The 27712-nt window shown below is 38.2% G+C and overlaps 1 protein-coding gene across 2 annotated transcripts; it reads left to right on the top strand.

The window, feature by feature from the left end:
• The first annotated feature begins 20087 nt into the window (after positions 1-20087).
• LOC136222314 (DNA topoisomerase 6 subunit B) lies at positions 20088-27130 on the top strand. 2 transcript variants are annotated; one of them, XM_066009944.1, is made up of 19 exons: positions 20093-20333; positions 20430-20482; positions 20569-20666; positions 20738-20843; positions 21145-21282; positions 21408-21459; positions 21583-21647; positions 21957-22063; positions 22344-22446; positions 22589-22674; positions 22834-23030; positions 23183-23298; positions 23441-23526; positions 23792-23864; positions 24331-24422; positions 24516-24654; positions 24729-24823; positions 25276-25447; positions 26743-27130. In XM_066009944.1, exons 1-19 carry the CDS (start codon positions 20237-20239, stop codon positions 26887-26889), a joined length of 2022 nt encoding a protein of 673 aa, XP_065866016.1. In that variant the 5' UTR covers positions 20093-20236; the 3' UTR covers positions 26890-27130. The 2 variants fall into 2 exon arrangements, with proteins under 2 accessions (XP_065866025.1, XP_065866016.1); XM_066009953.1 differs by lacking the exon at positions 26743-27130 and having other exon boundaries at positions 20088-20333; positions 24729-24860; positions 25276-25411.
• Positions 27131-27712: the final 582 nt, after the last annotated feature.

Raw genomic sequence — 27712 nt, forward strand, 5'->3', positions numbered from 1 at the left:
GGAGGAGGGGTAGACAAACTTACAAAAATTGTATAATTTTTAAATTTTTGTTGCGTCGTGTCTAGTTTAGTTTAGCGTGTTCGGGTTTTATTTATGTTTTCGCATGTTTAGGATCTAAAACCGTGAACCTCCTTCGAATCTAAACTTCGTTATTTGTCATTGAGGGCTGAAAACCGAATCTAAGATTGCATGACAACTAGTTTAGCTGTAGGACACAATCCTTGTATCTGTAAAAGCATGAGCTAAAGTTTGCATTTAGACCCTACTTTTGAAGAAATGCTAAAATCATTACTTAGGTAGATAACTTAAGAATTGAAGGCATGTGATATTAAACTTGAGTTTTGGGGAGAACTAGTAAACACAAAATTGAAACCCAAAGAATTGTGAGTTGAATTTGAGCCTAAGAGCGAACATCAAAAAGCTCTTTTTCTTGACATTTTTGTGTGAATGCTTTGACTTGTGGAAAGATTACAGATTTTGCACCTAATACTGTGTTGAACCTACATGCAATGATTTGAGATGATAAACGATGAATCAGCCTCATTAGAATTAACCCTTTTCTTTACCTTATTTTCTCTTTTTCATCCACTCTAGGAAGCCCCTTTGAGCCTATATTTTTGTAGTTTATAGATTTTTCTTTCGTCCTAACCCAATTTTTGCAAACCATCACTTGGTTTGTTACTTAACCCTAAGTTTTTGCAAAGCTCACATCGAGCCTTTGTTTTCCTCTAACGCTTTGTCTTCGTTTATGGCATCATAGTAGCAAGCCAAAAGGCTAAGAAGTGATTGAGCATCACTATCCAAAAAGAAAAAAGAAAAAAAAAGAGAAAAACAGAAAGAGAAAAGAAACGAGACGAACAAAAAGGAGAACTTCATTCCTCAGTTCTTAAAATCAAAATGTCTCAAGAAAAAAAAAAGAAAAAAAAAAGAAAAAAAAAGAAAAAAAAATAATAATGAATAAAAAGCTCAGTCACTTCACATTTGCTAAAGCCATTTTAACTTTGTTTTTCTAGCGCTAGAACTATTAACCCTTGTTGTACCTTTAACCCTCTAACCACATTACAACCCCAATTCGAGGCTGTTTTTGATATCATCGGAGTCATATAGCATAGTAGAGGAACTCGGATGAACGTGCAAAATCAACGTAATCCTAAGCAAGAACATAAGCCGAGAGTAAACACTTTAGCTACTAAAATTGTGTGAAATGAGTGAACTACCTATGGTGAGGTGTTTTACTTAGCGATCCCCTCAAGCTCGTTTAATTGAACATGTGTCCTTTTTCTTAAAACATATGACGTATGATAATTGAAATGCGGCTTTTGGATATCGTGTCTCTACTTTGTATTTCCGAATGCATGTAATTACAGATGCTCGAAATTGTGTCAAGCACCTAGTCAAACCGAGAGGTTTTCTAGCTTGCTTGTGATTGTGGGTTTAGTTTTTTTTAGTTTACTTGGGGACAAGTAAAGTTTTAAGTGCGAGGAGGTTTGATAGGGGTCAAAAACCCCTATCTTTGGGTACGGTTTTAGGACGGGTTTTAGCGTTATTTAGTTAATAAGCGAGCAATTCTCGCATTTAAATGCCTTTGTGTGAGTTAGTTAGAAATTGGAAACGTTTTATTTACTTTTCGTTGTTTAGGCTCGTTTTATGATCAATTTAAGCAAATACGGCCAAAATGGCATGCATATTATAATTCCGTTATCTTTTGAAGCTAATTGATCCGTCAAAAGTCGCACCAAACGAAGCGTTTGCTCAAATAAGCGATTGGCGGGTCAATTTAGCCCTTGGACTAATGTTGTTTGGAGTTTATGTGCGTGTGCAGGTTAAAACACGATCAATTTCAGGCAAAAATCGTGTCTCGGGGACCCCCGGCAGTCGCTCGGCGAATTGAGCATCGGCGCACAGCCCGGGCGCTGCTCGGCGAGCAGCCCAGGCACCGCCCAAGCACTGCCCAGGCATCGCCCAGGCACTGCCCAGGCACCGCCCAGGCACTGTGCCTGCTCGCCGAGTAGGTTGTGCCTGCTCGCGACGAGCAGTGCCTGCTCGCCGAGCAGCTCGCCCTGCTCGGCGAGCAGACCTGCGGGAATTGGTCAAAAAGACCAATTCCGCCCCCACGACGCCACGATGGACCCCACGACTTCCTACCTGCATAAGGACACGAATTAGGTCAAAAAGAGGGCCGAGCCACGCCTATAAATAGAGTTTTTCCAATGTAAATTAGTATCTTTCATTTATTTGTAAATTACTTTAGCTTTCCCCTTGTAATTCCTCTCCATCTCCTCCATATCCTTCAAACCTCCATTGAAGCTCCTTCAAAGCTTTTCTCGAGGAATTGTCAAGGTTCGTCCTTAAGATTAGGTCACCGGCTGCAGAGTAAACAGGTTCCCTGAAATGGATTTTTGTATCTCCTTTTATCTTTCCTTATTTGTACTCTTTGATACAGTTGCCGAACCTAGCTTATTGTATCTTGTGACATTGTTCTTCGCCTTTAATAATAATTTAGCTCTTATTTTGTTCTATGATTATTTGTCTAATCTCCGTCTTACGCTTTATTCAATTGGTTTAACTCATTCAAAAGCCCCAAAATCTAGTAGGCACATATTGCGAGCTGAATCTGACCTAGTCAGAGCCTATGAGATTGACAACCTCTTAGTTGATTAAGCGCCAATTTACTGAGCCTTAGACCTAGTTTCGGCCTTAGGGAATCACGTGCTAGGAACCTCAGGAGGGTAAGTAGGGTTAATCGCCTTGAATACAAGTGACTCAGATTAGGTTTTTACTCAATAGACCTAACAATCTATCTTCATTATTATCGTTCATACCATGTTCCTTCGGGTAATTGCATCTAGTGAAAGATCAATTAGGAGTAGTTTAACTTAATTAGGGGTAGAGTAGCTTAATTAGGCATAGAATAACTTAGTTAGAATCAGATAACTTAGTTAGGATTAGTATAATTCAACCTAGGAGTAGATTAACTTAATCAAACAAACTCAAAACCCCCTAAGACTAGATAACTCCTGAAACCAAGTAGCTCGATACTTGCAGAAATAAATCCTGTGGACGATAACCTGGACTTAACCAGAAATTTATTACTTGATAACGACGGGGTACACTTATCCCTTAGTGAGTCTTCATCCTAACTTAGGTGAGGGCGCATCAGTCGTCATAAAATTAAATATGATGCTTTACCTGTTGAACCTAACAAACAAGGACCCAAAAAGAATTGGGTACCTAAAAGTAACTAGCTATATTGCAGGTAAGCCTGAGGTGTGCTGAGAAGTCAAAGATGTGGTACATTGACAGCGCATGCTCGAGGCATATGACTGGTGATGAAACTCAGTTCATCACATTTGTGCGTAAACGAGGAGGAAGCGTAAGTTTTGGAGACAATAAAAAGGGTAAGATAGTAGGGTCAGGAACCGTTGGTGGAAATCCTACTATTGAGTCAGTCTCCCTAGTCAGCGGACTCAAATATAACTTACTCAGCGTAGCTCAGCTATGTGACAATGGGAGAAAAGTTATATTTGATGACACTGGATGTAAAATATTCGAGGGTAAAACAAATGAGTTGATTTTAACTGCCCCTCGTATTGATAATGTCTTTATGCTGAACTTAGAAAAGAAATTTTCAAAAACTGTATGTTTAGTGTCAAAGGAAGAAAATTCCTTGCTATGGCACAGGAGACTTGGTCATGTAAGCATGGACCTCCTGGCCAAATTAGCAAGAAAGCAATTAGTTGAGGGACTGCCAGAACTTAAGTTCGAAAAAGATCAATTATGCAACGCTTGTCAAGCTGGAAAACAAACCAAACAATCTTTTCATATTAAAAACATTGTCTCAACTAAGCGTCCATTAGAGTTGCTACACTTGGATCTCTTCGGTCCAGTCCAGCCGCTGAGCTTGGGTGGTAGAAGATTTTCCTTGGTCACTGTAGATGACTTTTCTCGGTACACTTGGATCATCTTGCTGAGTAGCAAGGATGAAACCTTTGAGACGTTTTCAACTTTAGTAAGAAAACTTGAAAATGATAAAGACCTTAAGTTAGCTCACATCCGAAGTGATAATGGTGGAGAATTCAAGAACCAACAGTTTGTTGAATTCTGTGAAACCAACGACATTGACCATAATTTTTCTACTCCTAGAACGCCTTAACAAAATGGGGTTGTTGAAAGGAAAAACAGAACCTTGGTTGAAATAGCCAGGACAATGCTGAGTGAGCATAGGCTTCCAAAGTACTTTTGGGGAGAAGCTGTCAACACAGCGTGCTACATACTTAATAGGGCTCTAGTTAAACCCATATTAAAGAAGACTCCCTATGAACTTTGGAAAGGACGAAAGCCCAACATTGGATACTTTCATGCCTTTGGCTGTAAATGTTTTATTCTAAATACCAAAGACAGCCTTGCTAAGTTTGATTCAAAAGCTGATGAAGCTATCTTTTTAGGCTACTCAACAAACAGCAAAGCATATAGAGTTTTCAATAAACGAACTCAGGTCTTAGAAGAGTCAGTACACGTTGAGTTCGATGAAACTAACCCTGCAGGAAGAGACATGCATCTGACTGAGGATGATCCACACTCAGCGCTCGCTGACCAAGAAACGGCCGCTGAGTCATTGCCTCAAGGGCTGACCAAAGGTAAAAGTGAAACTCAAATTATTTTCACTGACCAATCTACACCTGCAGAGATTATTGAAACACAACCAGCACAAGACATCAATCTACCAAAAGAGATCAGAATACCAAGAGGACACTCAAAGAGTGCCATTCTTGATGCCGCTGAGAACACCCTGATGACAAGAAATCAACTCAGGAGATACCTCAGCAACGTAGCATTCGTCTCATTCCAGGAACCAAAGAATTTCGCTGAAGCTAAGTACGATGAATTCTGGATGAATGCAATGCAAGAAGAACTTGATCAGTTCAGAAGAAATAAAGTATGGGACTTAGTGCCAAAACCTAGAAGCCAGAATACCATAGGAACAAGATGGGTCTTCCGCAACAAGCTGGATGAACAAGGAAATGTGGTCAGGAACAAAGCAAGACTTGTAGCTCAGGGCTACAGTTAGCAAGAAGGTATTGACTACGGTGAGACCTTCGCCCCAGTGGCAAGGCTAGAGGCTATAAGAATTTTATGTGCATATGCGAGTTATATGAACTTTAAATTATTTCAAATGGATGTTAAGAGTGCATTTCTTAATGGAGTTATAAACGAGGAAGTCTACGTTAATCAGCCTCCAGGGTTTGAGGATCCTAAGTTCCCAAACCACGTTTATAAGCTCAAAAAGGCTCTGTATGGTCTCAAGAAAGCACCACGTGCTTGGTATGAGAGGCTGACCAGTTTCCTGCTTACTAGAAATTATGTCAGAGGTAAAGCTGATACAACCTTATTCATTAAGAGGAAGGGTAAAGATACCCTGCTGGCTCAAATATATGTTGATGACATTATTTTTGGTGCCACTAACGAGTCAATGTTCAAGGAATTTAGTAAGCAGATGCAGACTGAGTTTGAAATGTCAATGATGGGAGAACTCAACTTCTTCCTTGGACTTCAAATCAAACAAGGGAAAAATGGCATCTTCATCAGTCAAACTAAGTATGCTAAGGAGATATTGAAGAAGTATGAACTTGAGAATTGCAAGTCAATATCTACCCCTATGGGCACTGACACTGTCCTCTGCGCTGATGAAAATGGTAAGTCAGTAGACAGCAGATTGTACCGAGGTATGATTGGTTCTCTACTCTACTTAACTGCTAGTAGGCCGGACATTCAGTTCTCAGTATGTTATTGTGCTAAATATCAATCTAACCCTAAGGAATCTCATTACATAGCTGTAAAAAGAATCCTTAGATATTTGTAAGGCTCAGTGAATGCAGGTTTGTGGTATCCCAATACTCATGATTTCACACTCATTGGATACACTGACGCTGACTATGGACGAGACAAGGTTGAACGAAAAAGCACCTCAGGAGGATGCCACTTCCTTGGGAGTTGTCTTGTGTCCTGGTTTAGCAAGAAACAGGCGTCAGTAGCCCTGTCAACCACTGAAGCTGAGTACATTACTGCTGGAAGCTGTGTTGCTCAAGTCCTATGGATTAAGCAACAGCTTGAAGATTATGGCGTTCAGACTAAAACAATTGAATTCAAATGTGACAACAAGAGTGCCATTGACTTATCAAAGAACCCAATCCAGCACAGTAGGATGAAGCATGTCAGCATAAGACATCACTTCATCAGAGATCATGTACTCAGGGGAGAGATCAAACTGACCTATGTCCCAATGGATGAGCAGCTTGCTGATATCTTCACAAAGCCACTGGCTCGTGAGCAATTCAACATACTTACAGAAGCCATTGGTATGTTTAATCCTCTTCAATAAATTCCAAGTATAGTATGTATGCATGCTGAGTGAATTACCATGCTGAATGAATTATGCTAAATCAATAACTATCACATGTTGAGTAGATATACATGCTGAGTGTTTATCTTAAGCTAAGCTACTAAGCATAAGAATTATTCCTTGCGTAACACTAACTGCTCAGAACTTTGAACGTTTAAAATCCTTAACACTGAGTAAAGATCCGTTGCAAAATTTAATGCATAACACGCAAATTAAATAGCCACCTAGGATGACGTAAGCACGATGATTAGAAAACACATGCGCCGAATGTGTCATAAATGCCAGAATATTTGTCGATTGAGTATCTCGAGGTCAAACGGCCACCTCAACGCTTAGGATCAATTCGACACCTCTATAAATAGTGGATGATTTCCCACTTTTATCTCTTTACGCTTAGAAATTTATGGTATTCAAATACTCTTCTCTAAAAACTCCCAAACTTCTCAAACTCTCTAAGAATCATGACAAAAGATTCTCAGAATGTCTCTGGTGCCGGTTACACTGATAATCGCTTCGATGAAAATCCTCAAATCCCTGCTCAACAGGAACACGGTGAGACTCCCACCAAGTCTCAAGACACTAGTCAGCGTGACCACTCAAAGGTCACTACACCGAGGAAGCAAACCAAGGCTGACCAAGCCACCTCCTCGAAAGGAAAACAACAGAAGGATAAGGCAAAGAAGCCCGTGGAACGCACCTACTCTTCGGTTTACGAGAGTGTGAGGGGGTATAAGGTAGACCACTCTAGATGGTTTTCAAAGGGTTTTGTGGAAGCTGAGCAACCCTTCTGCGAGTGGATCAAAAACAACGGCTGGACCGAGCTGTTCTCGGTTCGCGAAGAGACCTATCCTGAGTTAGTGAAGGAATTCTATGCTAACCTAAAAGCCGCGGATGATAATCGGGACTACATGGTCATCCAGGTTCGGGGAAAGGATATCTTCATCAACCCCGCTTATCTTGCCTCGCTACTCAAGCTGAAAAACGAAGGAGCAATACTTCGTAAATCTGGTGACCAAGATAAAACCAACTACTCCATTGAGTTCTGTAAACCTCCTAGTCATGTTGGGGAAATTTCGAGTACCTCCATGGGTCGGAATCAGAAGATGGCCCACTATATACTGACCAATTTCATCTTCCCCAAGATCAACTGCACCAACTCAGCGATAAACTTTGAGCAGTGCTTCATCTGGCACATGCTGGCCTACACGCCGATAAACATGCATGTCTTCTTAATCGGTGCGTTTCAAAGAAGCACTGGAACCCTTAAGTTAGGCTCCATAATCACCAAAATCCTTAAGGATCACCGGGTAAGCTTGGTTGAGGAAATCCACACAATAGGAACAGAGATCACTGCAGCGGCACTGTTTGGTCTATTCTACGATCAACCAATTGTGCCTAAGAAAGGGAAAGCAGTCGATGTCCAAGAAACTAAGGGGATGGTGACTCGAAAGGGAAGGAAGGAAAGAAAGAGGAAAGCTGTCCAAAGCCCCTCTAGAGATGCTGTCTCTCCACCTAAAAAGCTTAAGTTCATGTCCAGAGGAACTAAGCCCCAAATTCAACAAGGTCAAGATGGACCTAGGTCAGCTGAGAAAAGACCAAGGCAAGCTGAGCCTGAGGTAGAAGAGAGAGAGGATGCTGATGAGCAACCACTAAGGAAGAAGAAGAAACTCTCTTTTGAGTTAAGACCCATCAATGCACCTCCCACTAACATCGTCATTCCCGAAGACTCACACTATGTGAGAAGTCTTGGCATTGATACTGAGCAACCTTCAGTTGAACAAGATGAAGAAGAACTGGGTGGTCAGTTCGATGATGAGGAAATAGTGGATGATGAGCATGATGAGCCATCAGATGTTGAACAACATGGCACAATTTACACTGAGGAGATTGAAGAGGAAGAAGCTGAGCCAATAGAAAAGGAACTCACTGTTCAAAGGGAAACTTCACCTGCTGACTCTATTGAGTCTATTCCTGCTGACCCCTCTCCTCCAAAGACCACGAAATTGAGAAGACTTAAGAAGAAGGCACATCGATCCCCCGTCATTGACTTTATGGGTGACTCACCTCTGCGGGATCCGATCAATGACCTATCAAATAAGGAGTTTAGGTTCGTCTTTAATCCTATCGAATCTCCACCAGAGCAACGGGAAAAGCAAGCCTCTGTTTCTCAGTTTAAGGAACATGCCGACTTAACTGCTCTTCTAAGCCAAGATGATCCCGAGCAAGTGCTCGAAGTTCCTGCTCATCAACATGTTGAGCAATCTAAGGAAATATCTGCTCAGGTCAATACTGAACTTCCTCAGCTTCCAAAATCCAGTCAGCTTCAGCCTGACTCTGAGCAAGAAACACATTCTGCCGATCATCTTCCTCCACAAATCCAAGTGCAGAATCTAATCCAGTCAGCTTCCACTGGAAATCTTAACTCAAGACCAGCCACTGATCATGTTGGCACTTCTAATGTTGAGCAGAACCAAACACCGCCTCCATTCGGTTCTACTCCTCTTTCGGCATTTAGGCCAACAAATGATGGATCCTTCAGTTATCTTACTGCCTCTGAGTCTGGTCGAAGAATTATTGACTCAGCTCAAGCCCTTCTCCAGGACCTCCATCAAACAAACGCCGATGCCACTGGGTCTATTAATGTTGAGCCAACTCAGCTTTTGTCTGTCACTCAGCTTCTTACAGAGATCAAAGGTCTTAAGGATCTGTTGAGCGTCATGACTTCATTTCAGTCTCAATAGCCCAGGAAGGAATCTATAACGAAGTTGGCCGAACTTCAGCTGACCATGGTTAATCATATGAACTATCTACAGGGTCAACTTTATCAACTGTCAGCTGCGAACACAATGTATGCAACTTCTGCCGAAGTTCATCAACTCTTCAACCAGCTTCACACTGAGCAAGAGAAAACCAATCACCAACTCTCTTCCTCCTCCCAATGCTCCATTGAGAAAATTAGTGAGGCTATACGTCTGCTAAACTTAAGCAAGAAAGAGATGGAAACTGACCAGCTCAAAACGAACGAAATCCTGAAGTACTCTCGAGTTACTTTTAACCACGTGCGCCACTCCAATGCTCAGCGTCAGTATTTTGACACGTCTTTGCTAAAGATGTTTCATCAAGCATTTGCCATGCTCACTGACAGTATTCACTGGGTTGGAAAGTCTCAAGCATATATCCTGAGTATGCTCAGTGCTGCGGCTATCAGGATTCCACGTTCTATTTTGGATGATGGTGTTCCAGTCTTTGACGGCATAAATGAAAGCACACGAAAGCTTAAGGCATTCTCTAAACGCCTAACTCAAGCTGCCATTGAAGACACCTTCATTCCTCCTCCTCACGATGGTGGCAAAATGGGGGAGAAAGAACAAGCTCAAAGAACTCATCATTCAGAGGAAGCTTCAGGTAGTCAGCAAAAATACAAGGGAAAAGCTAAAGAGCATGAAGCCCAACTCAACTACAAGAAAAAATAGCTTGGCTAGGATTGCTAGACTTAGATTCAAAACTTGTAGTCTTTCCTTATGTATTTTGTTGTGCTGACCCTGAATACAAAACCATGCATGCATCTATCTTTTTCCAAATTTGACCAATCTTATGTGATGCTTACTTATGTTTTGTGCTGAATAGCTAACGCATCTTCATTAATCAATTGTCTACATTGCTTTATGATTGTATGCAGTGTTGATCAATATGTTGACATCTTTTATATGTCTTCTTAAACACATTGAACAAAGAAATACTCAGCGCTCTCTGATATCTAAATCTTCCGCATAAACTGAGTTAAAAAGAATATGTTCCATGAGCTGACCTAATTCTGAAAACTGACCTTAGACTTACTTGATTAAACCTTGGAATGTTTAAAGTAAAACTAAGTCAGCAGCTCAACCCTTACAGGGGAGTATACTGAGTAAAATAAGGTCAACTATCATGGGGGAGCTCAACACTGAGTTATTGACTGAATATTTTTGCCAACATCAAAATGGGGGAGTTTGTTGAAACACATTTCCACATGATTTTGATTTGATAAAATTATTTAAGTAATTGATAAAAAATATTCTAACACATTAAATTTAAATGCTTTGATTTATTTATACTAATATGTTTGTTCAATGTTGAGTTTATTGATTTATAAGACATTAAGATATAAAGCCCATAAGTGGAAGTCAAGCCCAAGTCAACACATCAAGACCTCACGGCCCAAGATTTCAAAATGCGGTCATTTTGTACAAAGCACAAGCTCAGCCTGAAGAAGGATCGAGAAGCCTTCTCTCAATTGCTTCAAGATGAAGCTGCTGAGTGTATCGACAAGAAGTACAAGACAGCGGCAGACAAGAACCAACTTCTAGACAAAGTATTTCTACTTTGGGTAAAGTTCAGAAGGCACAGGAAGCTGTCTGGAAGACTTTGCCAAAAATGTCGAAACATTCTGTTTACCGGACGAAAAGCTGTCGAGCACAACCATGGACAGAAGATGCAAGAATCTCATTGGCCAACGACACTGAGCGCGTACTGAGTGACAACGACAGGAAGCCGTTTCCCTCCAACGGTTATTTCGAAATTCGAAATTACCGGTGCCTCAAGTGTCACTATATAAAGGCCTCTCATTTGCTTCATTCGATGCAGATCTTCAATTAGTCAAAACGCTGACCAAATTCATACACGAAGTTCTGTGAGAAAAGCAAAGCAAAAACCTTACACCAATTTCCAAATTATTGTGTAAAAGTCTAGAGTGATTTTAATCATCTAAAGTGTCTTAGCAATTGTTGTTTAGGACAAACATTTTATCATTTCTAGAAGAATAGAAAGGAGAAGCTGAGTACTCGGTTATAGTACTCAGCGGTAGTTATAGGAGTGAGTAGAGGTATAGAGGAAGGTACTCTTGTATACTCAGCTTCTATTGTAAAAGGTTTCGTGCTCTACCTTTAAAGAGCTTAGTAGAGAATTCAAAAAGCTCGGAACGTGTTCCGGGGACTGGACGTAGGCGGAGAGGCCGAACCAGGATATGTCTGCTGAGTAACATATTTCTAACCCTTAAACTCCTTTATATATTGCTTGCTATAAAACTGACTAAGTAACGAACTCACGCTGAGTTGAGTGCACTAAGAAGCTGAGTTCAAGAATAGACTCTAAGTGCTATCTCCTGACTCAAGTAAAGAAACAGACTTAGTCACAAGTTGACTAAGCTTGTGTCTTGAAACTACTTAGCGCCGCTGTGTAAACCTTTTCTTAAGAAAAGAAGTCAGCCTTAACGGACAAAAATTTAAATAGTTCCTATCCCCCCCCCCTTGGAACTAACCTTGTCACGTTATAAGGGACCAACAGACAAGCCTTTAACAAGGCTATGGTTGAGTGTTGGAAATGTCATCAGTTAGGGCATTTTCAATATGAATGTTTTAGATGGGAGAAAGGAGCCAATTATGCTGAACTTGAGAATGAAGAAATGTTGTTGATGGCACTTGTGGAGCAGAATCAGTCCCACGAAGAAGAAATATGGTTTCTTGACTCAGGATGCAGCAACCATATGTGTTCAAATAAGCAGTGGTTCTCTGAATTTAATGAAGAATTCAGAGAATCGGTGAAGCTCAGAAATAACTGCAAGATGGCTGTTTTGGGAAAAGGGAATGTCCGACTACAAATTGCTGGAATCACTCATGTAATCACCGATGTCTATTATATACCTGAGTTAAGAAATAATTTGCTGAGTATTGGACAGTTGCAAGAGAAAGGAGTAGCCATCTTAATACAACAAGGAGTATGTAAAGTCTATCATCCCAAAAATGGACTTATCATAGAAACAACAATGTCAGCAAACAGAATGTTTATGGTGCTTGCAAGAGCTGTATCAAAGTCACACACTTGTTTTCAAACAAGTCATGGAGATAAAAGTCACCTTTGGCATTGTAGATATGGGCATCTGAGCTTCAAAGGTCTGAAAGTTTTGCAGCAAAATAATATGGTGAGAGGGATGCCTCAGTTGGATGCTTCACCCACAGTTTGCACTGAGTGCATGGTAGGGAAACAACACAGAAATGCAATTCCAAAGAAGAGTTCATGGCGAGCCTCACAAAAATTACAGCTTGTGCATTTAGACATCTGCGGACCTATCAAGCCAAACTCCAACAGTAAAAAGAGGTATTTCATAAGCTTTATTGATGACTACAGCCGTAAGTTATGGGTATACTTTCTTATTGAGAAATCTGAAGCTCTTCTTGTCTTTAAGCACTATAAAAAAACTAGTTGAAAAAGAGACATGAACTGTTATTCATTGTCTACGCACAGATAGGGGTGGAGAATTCACATCTCTTGAGTTCAACGGATTTTGCAAAGACAATGGGATCAACAGACAGCTCACTGCACCTTACACTCCTCAGCAAAACGGACTGGCTGAGCGCAAAAATAGAACCATAATGAATATGGTTAGAAGCATGTTGGCAAAGAAGTTAATTCCAAAGCAATTTTGGCCAGAAGCAGTCAATTGGACAACCCATGTCCTCAACAAAAGTCCCACTTTAGCAGTGAAAGACATGACCCCTGAGGAAGCTTGGAGTGGTGTCAAACCAAATGTGGATTATTTTCGAGTTTTTGGATGCATTGGCCATGTTCATGTACCAGATAACAAGTGAACAAAGCTAGATGATAAGAGTTTTCCATGTGTGTTGCTGGGAGTTAGTGAAGAGTCCAAAGCATATAGACTTTATGATCCAAAGTCTGAAAAAATTATTATTAGCAAAGATGTTATTTTTGCAGAAAATGGGTGCTGAAACTTTGGGAAGACTGATAAAGAGGCAAAGTTTGATGTGCTCGAGTGGGAAGATAATAGTGACGAGGCCAGTGAACTTGTTCCTAGTGAAGAAGAAGAAGCTGAGGAGGATGAAGAAGTAGAAAGAGAGGTTGTCTCACCTTCAGCTTCGCCAACGAGAACTGCAGCCACAACTTCGCCAACATCTAGCAGCTCCTTATCTTCACTAGGAGGGAGGAATAGAAGACAACCATCATGGATGGATGACTATGTGAGTGGAGGAGATCTTTTAGAAGAAGAAGTAGACCAAAACCTGGTTTTGTTTACCACAAATTCAGACCCAACTACTTTCGAAGAAGTTGTTCAAAGTCCTAAATGGAGAGTTGCAATGTCCTTGGAGATTGAAGCAATTGAAAAAAAAATAAAACGTGGGAGCTTATAGATTTGCCTAAGGAATCGAAGAAGATTGGAGTGAAGTGGATCTTCAAGACTAAACTCAATGAAAATGGCGAAGTTGACAAATGCAAAGCGCGACTGGTTGCGAAAGGATATGCCCAACAATATGGCATAGATTATAATGAAGTATTTGCACCAGTGGCAAGGTGGGATACAATTCGAATGATAATTACAATAGCAGCTTATAATGGTTGGCAGATACAACAACTCGATGTCAAAAGTGTCTTTCTTCATGGTGAACTACATGAAGATGTCTTTGTTGAGCAGCCACAAGGCTATGAGAAGAAAGGTGAGGAGCACAAGGTGTATAAGCTGAAGAAGGCATTGTATGGGCTCAAACAAGCTCCACGTGCATGGTACAGTCGGATTGAATCATATTTTGTGAAGGAGGGTTTCGAAAAATGCAGCTATGAGCACACTTTGTTTGTCAAAAGAAGAGAAGGTAAAATTTTAATTGTCAGCCTATATGTTGATGATTTAATTTTTACTGGTAATGATGAATGCATGCTTGTTAAATTCAAGAATTCAATGAAACTTGAATTTGATATGACTGATTTGGGAAAGATGAAGTATTTTCTTGGTGTTGAGGTTTTACAAAATGCTGATGGTATTTATATTAGTCAAAAGAAATATGCAAAAGAGGTTCTAAAAAGGTTTGGAATGGAAAAGAGTAATAGTGTGAATAATCCCATTGTCCCTGGTGTCAAACTTATGAAAGATGAAGGAGGAGTCAAGGCGGATGCTACCATATACAAGCAATTAGTTGGAAGTCTGATGTACCTTACTGCAACAAGACCAGATTTGATGTATGTTGTGTGTCTTATCAGCAGATGCATGTTAAATCCAACCGAGTTACATATGCTAGCAGCAAAGAGAGTATTAAGATACTTGAAAGGTACTGTGGATTTGGGAATTCTTTATCAAAGGAAAAGCAATGGGGAGTTGACATTCTATACAAATAGTGACTATGCAGGGGATGTGGATGACAGGAAAAGCACTTCAGGTTATGTGTTTCTACTCAGCAAAGGAGCTATCTCATGGTCCTAAAAAAAACAACTTGTGGTAACTCTATCCACTACTGAGGCGAAATTTGTAGCAGCTACTTCTTGTGCATGTCAAGGTGTGTGGATGAAGAGAATATTAGAAAACCTTGATCATTCACAAGACAAATGCATTACAGTACTATGCGACAATAGTTCTACAATTAAGCTGTCCAAAAATCCAGTCTTGCATGGGCGCAGCAAACACATCGATGTCAGATTCCACTTCTTGCGTGATTTAACCAAAGATGGGGCAGTTGAGCTGAAGCATTGTGGCACTCAAGATCAAATTGCAGACATTATGACAAAACCACTTAAGCTTGATGCATTCATAAAGCTGCGTGATTTATTAGGTTTTATGTGTGATACCATGATTAAACTGAATGCATTATTGCAATCAGTTTAAGGGTGGAATTGTTAGGATTTGCTGTTATAATTTGTTTAACTAATAATCCCTATTATTTGGGACATGTTGGTAGTGTTCTGTTATTTCTCAAACTGTTTACCACGTTCTTAGGCTGTGTAAAACGTGGGTTGTTTTATCTTTCCTGTAAGGCTTATTTAAGCCATTAACTGCTTTTGAATTCAATAACACAATATCATCTTTTCTCTAATTTTATCTTATGACTAAATATCTTTACATTATTTACCCAAAATGGAGCTATTTGGAGCAATTAAAAAGACTTATTCTGACCAATTAAGATTGTCTTGAGTGGTTAAGGGTCTCAAATCGCTTAAGACTTAATTAGGAGATGATCCACCTAAAGGGTGTCTGACGAGCCTCGAACCGAGAAATCTGAAAAATTATAACAAAAAAGATGGACTTTACAGATTACTCAAAATACAAGGTCCGACTTGCGAATTAACTAAACCACAAATATTGTTTGATCAAAAAATTAACTCATATATACTTTAATTTCACAAAGTACAAAATTTTTATTTATAAACTTTTAAGCCACGAAAACTGTTTTAGCAAATCCGGCACCACAAAATTTATTTTTCTTACTGTTCCTTAAATTATTCTTTGTAATTTCATAGTTGATAACTTGATATGAATCTCATGAACGCTTGTGAATATTATCTTTCTATCTGCTTGTGTTTCACATTTTTAATTTGCAATTTTAAATTCACATTCAACGAAAACTGAAACAAAATCTAATCCCATCTGTTTTTGTTATGAAATCAAATTTCGGCTTTACTTGAACCAAACCGAACCGATTTAGTTCGATTCAGCTCTTCTCTAATTAGTTTGGTTAGATTTTTAGACTAAACCGAATCATAAAATACTTAGTTATGAATGTTTAACTTGGTTATAAACGTTTGACTTGTTTTTTCAACATCTCAAATTTGTTTCTCAAATTGCATTCGTAACAATACAAAACAAGGACTTCACAGGTTTCATAGACCGAACGAACTTACTTTATTTTCATTTTTTTTGTATGGTTAAATAAATGCAGCATTGGTCGCTCAACTTAAATTGTTGTTTCAAAACAATCACTCAATTTCAATTTGTCTCAATAAAATCATTTAACTTTAAGTTTTGTTTTAATTAGGTCACTCTGACCATTTTTCTAATCAGAATACACCGAAATGATGACATGTCTAACACGTTATCATGAGTAATGTCAAAATTCTGACTAAAATGACACATGACAACCATGTATGCACCACCTGATGAGGATCCCCGATTATTCCCTGTGATAATTGATTTTTTTGGATGATTTAAGTACATTTTAATTAGATGATTTGTGTTTTTTCAATTTTTAGTTTTTTTTTATTTGAAAATTTTGAGAATGGTTGTTAATACTTGGTATTATTAGCCACTATTTCTTAAACGTTTTTGCATTTACTGATTTTTTTAAACATAAACGCTGATTCTCCGCGGTGAATGGGGAATGAGGAATGTGGATAACGTTTTTTAAAACATCTGTAAATGGGGAATGGGGATCCCCGTGGGGACAGGGATGGGGATCAGTTTGTCCCCATTTAGCTCACTGAAATAGAGATGGTGAATCCCCAACTAGTCGGGGACGGGGATGGAAAATGCATTCCCCACCACACCCCGCCTCGTTTACATCCTTAATCCTTATAAGATATTTAGACATAACGTCTCACAAGCTCCCTGTGCATATCAAACATCAGCTCTCGTAGGAGTGTGCCCTGTGGCCTCTCTCAAAGCCCAAAAATGTCCATACGATTCTTTTCCGACAGAGACATATGCATCTCTTACCTAATGCCAAATACCGTCTCCTACTATATAAGGTTGATTTGTACAAGTGAATTAACATTATAGGTTATTGCCTTACGATTAATGTTACTGTCAAAATTATAATGTCTCAAGATTATGGCATACACCAATAGGAAAAAGTCTACGCATGATGACATATGTGGTCGTGGTAGTCTCTAAAGACCTTTAGAAATTCTTCCATGGACTGTAGGATCCCCTAATCTTTTTTACTCATTGAGTGAACGATATTTGAAGCCATAGGGAATTTGCTCTTCCAAAATGCTAGCACAAAGGGGGAGCTAGTATTTATAAACTTCCAGATCTGAGAATCGATCCTTACATCCAATATGACACTTTTGAACATTCAGTTTATTTCCTCACTAATGAAGTTAAAACATATCCTCTTTGTCCATGGAAATCTAAGAGTTTGCTTGGCTTTTGGGAGGAGTCTTCTTGCAAGGAGAACAACAGATCTGGGGAGATTTAGGTTCCTTTGATGCTTTCCGATAAGTATGTCTTCCCCGAGAGGAGTCTACATCCTTTAATGACTCCTTCCAACTGCTCTCGCTAGAAAGTACTAGGACGGTTTAAAATGTTGGTGTTTATGAGTAATACGCTCTCGCTCACTATGCCATTTCTTAGGGTCTATTCTTTGACTTGTGAGGCCACTATGGGAATTTCGGAGCCCAAGTGTCCATGTGATTCCAGCCCTATAGAAACTGTTGGCCCAAAATAAATAAATTTTATTTTCATGTATATAGAAAGCTTATATTTAATTTTAGGGTATAGTTTCCATTTTTCTAAATAAAAGAAATAAAAATGATGAAAAATATGAAAAATAAAAATAATAAATATATATATAAACTAACCTCCAGCTCGGCGAACTGGAAGTCAGCTCGGTGAGCTAGAGGTCAGTCCTCGACCAGAGCCTGTTTTCGGTCACCGACTTCTCCAAACGCACCCGGACACAACCACGAGCCAACCTACGAAGCCTAGCCCATCCCCACACCTAGGCCCAAGCCTTAAAAGTCTCTCTAACCACAATGTAGTGGGGTGATGTGGCATGGAAGTTAGTGGTGGTTTGTGGAGGTTGAGGAAGTTAGTGAGGTGGCAAGTTAGTGGTCAAAATTAGAGAGAAAAATAAGGGTTAGTTGATGATTAATTACTCAAATTGCCCTCTCAAAATGCTATAAATAGACTCTCCATTCTTCATAATTATTCACTCACTCAACACAACAAAAACCCCTTCCTAAGGTCCCTTCCAATGCTCTCTATTCTTAGTTCTTAGTTCTTGAGTTCTTCATTTTTCTTAGCTTTAATTCCTTCTTTTAGCTTACCTTTAGCTTTAATTCAAGTTCCAATAGCCTCTTTCCAAGTTTTTTCAATTCAATTTAGCATTTCTAAGCCTTTAGTTTGCTCAATCCTTAGCTAGAATTCTGTTTTCAAATTAATTTTTCAGATTCGTCCAATTATTTTCAAAGCCCGATTTCGTCCATTTAAATTCATTTTTTGCTTTCAATCCCTTCAACAAAGTTGTTCCTGACGTCCGGAGGTTCAATCTAGTATATTTATTTTCCTAATTCCATGCCCAGAAACTATAGTTACAAGCCAATTTTTACAGCCCAAATTCTTTTAGCTAGTCTGTTTCCATAATTTTCCAGATTCGTCAAATTGTTTTCAAGACTCAATTTTGTCCACTTAGAGTCTGTTTTAGCCTTAGATCCCTTATAGAAGTTCGTTTCTGACTTCCCGGAATTAAATTTAGCCTGTTTATTCATCAAATTTCGTGTTCTTAAGCATTCATACGATCCCTCCGAAGTTGAAGGTCAAATCTGCCCCATTTTTGCCTACCACAAGTCAGAAATTTCCAAGATCAATTCCGCTCGTACCAACCGACCGCGGTGCTTCGAAGACTTCAAGCCGACATAAAAGTTCAACGTCCAGCCGAGATAGTTATTGTGGCTCCGAGTTTGTCGTTGAATTTTAATTTATTTTTATTGTATTTCAATTCTTTGTATTGATTTGTTTTTTCCCCAATTCAATTGATTATCTATATGTTTTAGTATAGAGATTTTTCAATTGTAATTCATTTCATTTTTAATGCTTACTTTGAACATATGTATTCAAACCTTGATTCATGTCAATAAAATACCAATTTTTTCACCAAATCTCGTGTCAATTTCGCACTTTTAATTTCTTTATTTTACACGTCTTCAGTTTATACGCTTAGCTTAAATAAAAATAATTAATCTAGCAAAGTTTTCATAACGGCGCTAGAGACCCAATAGAGACTTTTTCAATCCTTGCGTCCCTCGCCAATCGCTTCGATTAGAATTCATGTTTTCGGCGCACAATTTCACAAACTTAACCGTCTTTCATAATTGAGAAATAATTTCTCTGGCACGCCCGCACCCTAACCACACGTGACAAGGTTGAAATTAGCATATTTCGAAAATATCGCTAACAGAAACATTCATCTCTCTTTAAGAAGGATGAATGCCTGACTCTCATAGACTTTAGTGGACGAGAGTAAATCACTTGAGCCACTATCAACTACTCACCTAATGGGTGGTGAAGATTTAATATACCAAATGAGTCTTTGTCCCTTATGCGTTCCTTATACGAACCTGACCGACAGTTGATATGTTCTATTCGATACTCCACTTCGAAGCCTTCTTATAGCTTTGCGTTTGGGATTGAGTTTGCTTATGGATAAACTCTTCCCTTTCTTTTTATTTGTTTCTCTTTCTTGATTCCATTCACCACGTGTGAACCAAATACTTCCATACTAGTCAAAATCTATAATTTTTTCGCAAACCTTTAAAAGACCCCGAAATATAATTGTTTTTAATTTTGAATGGGCGTGTTAGAAGAAAACAAAATTTATAAAAATTGAATTTAAACAGATTAATAATTCATATTTTTTACCAAGATAAGCATCGGAAAAGTTTTAACATTGGCGGGAACAACACGGTGTAAGAAGGCAATGATCTGGTGCAGCAAATAATACACTGAACTCCCTGTAGGTTGATATCTAGTAATAATATCAGCCGTTCATAATAGATTATTCCAATCTCTGCCGTTCGTTTTGTTGACACACGATGAAAATCCATTACCGTTGGATAAGTATAAGATTGTCAAAACACAAGAGCTGGCACGAACATAGGGCAGTGGTTGAAAGAACATTATCTTCCAACCTGTAGCTTACCGCACCATAACTAAAATTCTGTCTTGCCACCTCAAAAAAAGAAAAACAAAAAGGAAAAATCTCGTAAACCCTAGCTGCTATGGAAATCCATTTCTTCTGAAATTTGAAATTCTTTGCTTAATTGGAAACTGTTTGTCGAATTTGATTACGGAGTTCGGTGATTTCCATGGAAAATGGAGGAGGTAGCAGTGAGAGCCCAACTGAACCAAAGAAAGGCAAATCTAAAACTCCTAGAAAGCCGAAAGAAAGCGTTCTCAAGCAGAGTCAGTCTCCCTCTATCTATTGATCTATCTTTCTGCTATACATAGTTGCATTTGTGACATCGGTGATTTCATTTTATTTTTTTTTGGTTTGAGCAGAATCTCCAGCTGAGTTCTTCGCTGAGAACAAGAACATTGCTGGCTTTGATAATGTAAGTTAGAATTAAGTGCGATAGTTGCAATTTTAATGTTAATTTCTCTTCTATTACATTTTGATGAATGGCCTTTTGCATTTCAGCCAGGGAAATGCCTGTACACTACAGTGAGAGAGCTTGTTGAAAATTCGCTTGATTCAGCAGAGTCCATATCCGAGATCCCCCTTGTAGAAATTACAATGTGAGTTTTGTTTAATCATATGCAGTAAATGATTGCAGGCAGATTTGTTTGAATTGAACTAATTGTTGCAGTGAAGAGATAGGGAAAAGTAAGTTTAATTCGATGATTGGTCTCATTGATCGAGAGCGTGTTGATGCAGCACTTTATGATGATTATGAGACAACTAAGGCTCGCGAGGTTTGTTGCCTTCTAGCTTGGATTTCTTGTTTTGTTTACTTTGTCTATGCATTTGAAGATATGTAACTTAAGCTTACATCAACCATTCTGCTCTCCAGGGGCTTGATCATTGATACATTACAGTTGTTCTCACATCATTTTGATGAGTTGTCTCAACTGCATTATGAAATGCTTAGAATGTGCTTTAGGTTTTTTTATGCTAGTATTGAGACTTCTTGGAGTTGCCTTGCAAAGATTTGGTTGCTGATATTATATTTCTCAGTTCCAACACGTGCCTTTTCACATTTTCTTTGCCTTGCAGAAAAGATTAGCAAAAGAAGCTCGAACTCAGGAAATACAAGCAAAAAATGCTGGGTCAGGGAAGAAATCAAAGGAGCAGCCAGCAGCAAAGGGCATGAAAGGTCGAGGTGAGGCTTCATTTTACAGAGTCACATGCAAGGTGTGATTTACTTCCTTGCTTAATCTCCTCTGTTTCTTTTGCTGTCTTAGTGATCTTTATTTAATAGACTCAAAGATTGCATCTAAAGATGTCAAGACTTACCGGTGAAATTAATTTCATTGTAGGATAATGGAAAAGGAATGCCACATGATGATATCCCGAACATGTTTGGACGAGGTTTGTGGTCACATTTCAACTTTCTAGGATTTTGCGTTTAGATGGCTTTTAATACCTGTTCAGTTTCTAGATCAATAATCAGTACTTCTATCCTCTTGATTTTATGTGTATTTGTGCATGCAGTTCTATCTGGAACAAAATATGGTCTCAAGCAGACACGTGGGAAGTTTGGACTTGGTGCGAAAATGGTAACAAGTTCTTTGAAGCTTGATGCATGCATAGCTTTCCATCTTTGTGATTGCAACTGTGAGAGAAGAAGCACATTAGATTGTGTGATTGTGGCAACTATTATGCCAATCATCAGAGATTCCTAGGCTGGTTGAGAATGCTTAAGTAGAAATTAGAGGGCAACTTGCTAGTTTAAAGTGTGTAACATGATTATTAGTAGCTTGTTTTAATCTTGATTTGGTGCCATAATCAGGTTTCAACAATGGTGGCTTAACTAGATTATTTGGTTTGTATTTTTATGGGAAAAAGTAACATATCCATTTTTATAGGCATTGATATGGTCCAAAATGAGTACTGGGCTTCCTATAGAGATCTCGTCGTCAATGAAGGGCCAAAACTATATCTCGTTCTGCAGGCTGGATATCGATATTCATCGGTATGGCACATTTTTATGCTTGGGCAAACAAAGAGGATAACTTTTAAAATTACAGTCTGATGATGTTGGATATAAATTCTCTTTTATTTGTCTATACTTTTGTATGTATTGTTTTATTTATCTGCATGTGGAAAATCGTAAAAAGATACAGACTGTTTGTTCTTCACATTTTATAATTGGTGCTTGCCTCCTTGAAAGAAGTTTAATGGATGATGTCCTTATGTAAATTGGGGCCACGTCCTTCAAAAGTGAATAATTATTTTTTATTTTGAATAATCAGAAACCTTCCTCATGTCCATTTACATGAAAAACGGAGCAATAATGACACGTGGCATGGAGCTGAAATTCAAGTAGTCATTGAGGGAAACTGGACCACTTATCGTGTATGTAGAACTAAAATAGTGTATTTTATGTTTTGTTTTACTTTTTTAAGTCACATGTATGTTTCATACAGCTAGTTTATTTGAGTAGATGTGAGTGGATCTGCTGATTTATTGACATTAATTTCCTTATTGGCATGTGAAGTCCAAGATTTTGCACTACATGCGACAAATGGCTGTTATCACACCCTATGCCCAGTTTCTTTTCAAATTTGTAGCAGATACATCCGAGTACTCTCTCTCTCTATCTATCTATTTATTTATCTATCTATCTATCTATCTATCTATATATATATATATCCCCATGGTTATACACGCACACTAGCAGCACAGAACACATTTCTCTGCTAATCCTGATATATGTTGAAACTATCTTTTCCTTTTCTGCAGCAAAAATGTCACTGTAAAATTTGCACGGCGAACAGATGTAATGCCCCCTGTTCCTCTCGAGACGAAGCATCATCCATCATCTGTTGACTTGCTATTGATCAAACGCTTAATTGCAGAAACTTCAAAACAGAACCTTTTGCAGTTTCTTCAGCATGAATTTGTAAATATAAGAAAGCCACTTGCTGAACGATTGATTGGTAATGACTTTTTCTTGAATGTTTTGATTATGCAAGCCAGAATTTTTTTGGCTACAACAAGATTATGACATCTCAATTACATAAAATTCAAGCAGAATTTCTGTAATGTTTCTGAATATCTTGGATACTTGGCTGTTCTTGTAATGTTCTAGGGGAAATGGGTCCAGATTTTACCCCAAAAATGGCTGTTAAGACTCTGACTGATCAGCAGATAGTTAGGATCCATCAGTTGTTTCGTCAAGCGAAGTTTGATGATCCTACTGGTGATGTAAGCTGCTTCTGGTCTTCAACCATGTGGTTCATTTAATTGGTTAATGTGATAATTATTCTTGTTCCTGACATTCACATTTCATATATCCGTGTTTCTGTGCAGCTTTCAAGCTTTTAACATCACTTGAAATTACTTGCAGTGTCTTAGTCCTGCAGGGGAATACAATCTTCGTCTCGGAATTATAAAGGAGCTGCATCCTGACATGGTTGCCACTTATTCAGGCAGGTTGTGTTTCAAATCTATGTTGGGTAAATCTATTAATATTTTCCTTCTAGAAAGCTATTCTGCATCAAATTGGGTAAAAAACATATGTGAAGTAAAATGTTTTTCTTTTAAACAATTCAACTTTGTTTTCCTTTTCCTGCAATGGTCATACTGCTGATAGATTAATCAATTTATTATGATTTTTTACTTTTCTTTTCTTTCTTTCTTTCTTTCTTCCCTTTTTTATATATATATTTTTTTTCCTTTGTCTTCTTCCAATGTGCAGTGCTCAAGTTTTTGAGGGACACCCCTTCATGGTAGAAGCTGGTGTTAGTTTGGGTGGAAAGGATGTTAAGCATGTAAGCGTCTTTAATCTGGTGATTGATAAAATATAAGAATCCTATGAGAACTGAATTTTGGGGAGTGCATTTAGACATAAAATTTAGGGGTGGCAATTTTGGGTTTCGTGTCAAAATCATGTTAACATATGGTTATATAGGATATAAATGCTAGAATAATCATGTCGTGTTAGTTGGGTTATCTCAGTAAATTGTGTCAGAAATTTCCACCCCTAATAAAATGTCTAAATACACTCCTTGCAATATGCATCTCTTCTTTCCATATTTCCCTCCAACCAAACACACTTAAATTTATGAGGATGACTACCGCATACCAGGGTTGCTTATATACAGCTCCTATTCTATTATTCCTTTTATCAGTTTGAGTTTTGACTGCTAATTGTCTTATGCTGAAAGCCAGCCAGAGTGTGATTCTTCATTCTATTTTTGGTCATTCTTCTTGTGACTTTATCTGTCTGAATTGCAGGGTTTGAATATTTTTCGGTTTGCAAACCGTATACCACTGCTTTTTGAGCAAGGTGCTGACGTAGTCACCCGTACTGCTCTCAAGAGAATTAAGTAAGCACAATAATTTCTGTTGAATATGTAAGTAATGGGAGGATAATGATGTGTCAGTCCAGACACAAACTTTAGCTGATATATCTCTTTCAGTTGGGGGAATTACAAGATGAACCAGATGCAAGACAAGATAGGTGTCTTTGTGAGCATTGTGAGCACAAAAATCCCTTTTAAAGGGACTGGAAAAGAGTACATTGGAGATGATATTGCTGAGATAGCTACTGCTGTTAAGGTAAAGCATTGGTTTTTACATAAGACGTTTTAGGGTAAAAAAAGGAGGTATGCTGACATTTTTTAATTTTTCAGTATGCCATTCAGCAGTGCTGCATCCAGCTAAAATTCAAAATTATGAAGAAAATGCAGGCTCGAGAGCAGCAGGAGCGCAAACGTAATTTAACCAAGTAATGCAAGCCATACCCTAGACCCAGAGAATATCGGGTTAATTACATCCATGGTCCTCCAACTATTAGAGAAAGAACATAAATGCCATAAATCTTTAATTCTTAATGAGAAAGCTATTGCCGTTCAAGTTTAGTTTTACCCATGGCCTTTCTGTTAGGAAACCAGCAAATACATGACGGAGATGCCGTATGGATGATATATCATCAAAATCTCTCCACTGTGGAAAATAAAAAAATAGAAAAAAATATTTTTTCCCATCAAATTTTTCAATTTTCTTCATGGCAATTTTTTTTGATCCATGTTTTTGCTTGTTTTCGGACAAAAGGACCATGGGTGAACCAAAGTTAAAGTGCAATGTTTTTTCATTAAGAAGTTAAGATCTATAGCATTTCTAACCCAAGATCGACTTACACTGTTTCGATGGACTAATTTTTGTAATTAAATATGGCAGGTACATCCCTGATGCTACAGGTGCCGTATGGGATGTTTTAAGAGAAATAGCAGATGCACAAGCAAAAAAGAAGAAACGTTATGAGAAAGACTCAGAAATGCTTGAGAAAGTATCAGCAGGTTTGATAACAAAAGGCACACTAACAGAAAAGCTTTCTGAGTATGTCGAAAAGGTCAGTCACCCATGAAATTTGTTTTTATCCTTCACTCTATTGATCATTAAATACTTTCATTGAGGCCTTTCATAAAAGAGTTGTAACTAGGGTTGTTAATTTATGACACGACAACACAATTTACATAGACTAATAGTTTGATACGACCCGTTTGACACAATCATCATTTTTGTGTCATTTATATCATATATAACCATGTGGTATATATAAATCACATTACATGATTATGATATGATAACTCATTTTGATACCCTGGTTGTAATCTAGATCGCTATTGCAATATCGGGTATTGATGTTGAAATTATGGAGTTCTCCCATCTTTGATATAGTCCTGTTTCAAGCAATTGGTTTGTTTAGGGAGGCTTACTGTTTTCTTGCGGAAGTTCCAAGTAGGCATCCAACTTGGAACTAACAACCAATGAGAATACACCATTTATAGGCCCCACTGGTGTGGACCCCACAACACATTTTTAAAATACTGCGCGGACTCCACTTATCTTATTGTGGGTCCACAATTAGTGTATTCTAGTTGGATGTTAGTTCCAAGTAGGATGCCTACTTGGAACTCCCGTATATTAGTATAATCTCTTGCCAGCCAGGGGTTGACAGCTTTTGAGTTTTGAGCACGTTGTTTTCTATTCTGCTACTCGTCTTGTCCAGGGAAAACTAAATCATTATGGATACATGTAGGGGTGACAATTCATCCAAGTGGATTGTTTTCGTGTCGTATCAATTATTAAGTTAGTACCAAATGAGTCAGACTAACCCAATCCAATAATTTTAGTGTCATAATCAGTGTCAACCCAATCGGATCTGTGTTGTTTTCGCGGGTCATGTGTAATTTTACCATGTCAGTTAATGGTGACGTTTAAAAATGTAGGAGGATATAGTAATGTCATTATTGGATTAGGAGGTTATACCTGATCATCTAAAAGTTTGACCCAAAGTCTATTTAACAATCCCCTACCTAATAATATTGTGTAATGCGTTCACAGGGCAAGTATTGTGTAATAATGACCATCTAAAAGTTTACTATCTTTACTAAGGACGTCATATAATTTTATTAAGGTGACTTGTAAAAACACGAGACGATAATTAATAATTTAAGATATCAGTGTCATTTTTGAGTTAGCAGATACTCAATCCAAATATTTGACTGTCAGTTTCCTGTCGATCCAAAAATGATAAACACTACCCATTAATTTTGTGTTGAGTTCGGGTTCGTGTTATGTTGCCATGTCGTGTACCCAATTGGTGGCGGATATGTTCATATGTCAGTCTTTTTATTTTTGCAGGTGGATTACGAGATGGGATTAGAGTATGCTACACAAAGCGGTGTAAGCGAGGAACCAAGAGAAGACGTATGTATACAATCGCTTGAAGGTGAAAATAGATTCATCGATTTTCGGAGCCCATTATTTATTTTCAGATTAATCACTTAGGAACTATAGGATATTCTTAGACTGCTTACCCTCATTGATATGCTTGTCTGGTTCATTATAGATGGAAATTGTTGTATAACATATTGTGTTATTTAATTACATCTAATAAAAGGAAACCACATGTGATTGTTTAATTACGGAGCTAAACAACTCCTTATATATGTGAGACAATTGTCTTTCTTTGATGTGAGTTAAATCTTTATTTACATGGTATCGAAGTGTTGTATTCAATTTTGGATCATCCTTGGATATTCGCTTCACGTTCTAAATGGTTGGGTGTGAGGGTATGTGTTCGATATCTCAGACTCCTTGTACATATGAGATAATTTTCTTCTTTTGAGATACCTTTCGGGAGATAACTCTCTTATTTTGAGATACTTTTTCGATATTTGCTTTACATGTTATATGCGCAAAGTTTCACTACTGGACTGGAGAGGACATTGATGTATTTTATGTGGTGGAGCTTCCTTTTCTTCCATCTTTTTGGCTCTAGGTTAATCATAATATCCATAGTTATTGAAGTTTGGAGTTGGGTTAATAGAAGGGTAATTAATTTATTAGTTCCTATATTTTGACAAAACACACTGTTTAATCCTTATATTTTTAAAAACACAGGGTAAAGTCCCTGACGTTTTTTTCGGTGAGCTGTTTAGTCCCTAATGTTTTTCTCGGTGAACTGTTTAGTCATTGCCGTTAGACTCCCATGAAGATTCTGTTAGCCAATTTGGATTTGCGTTCTTCTTTTCCTTTATTTTTCTTTCCTTTAAACTCTAATGCATTTGAAATCTTTTTCTTGATTTTCTTCTTAATCGTTCAAATTCGT

Source organism: Euphorbia lathyris, chromosome 1 (genome assembly GCF_963576675.1).
Source record: "Euphorbia lathyris chromosome 1, ddEupLath1.1, whole genome shotgun sequence".
NCBI classification, from domain to species: Eukaryota; Viridiplantae; Streptophyta; class Magnoliopsida; order Malpighiales; family Euphorbiaceae; genus Euphorbia; species Euphorbia lathyris.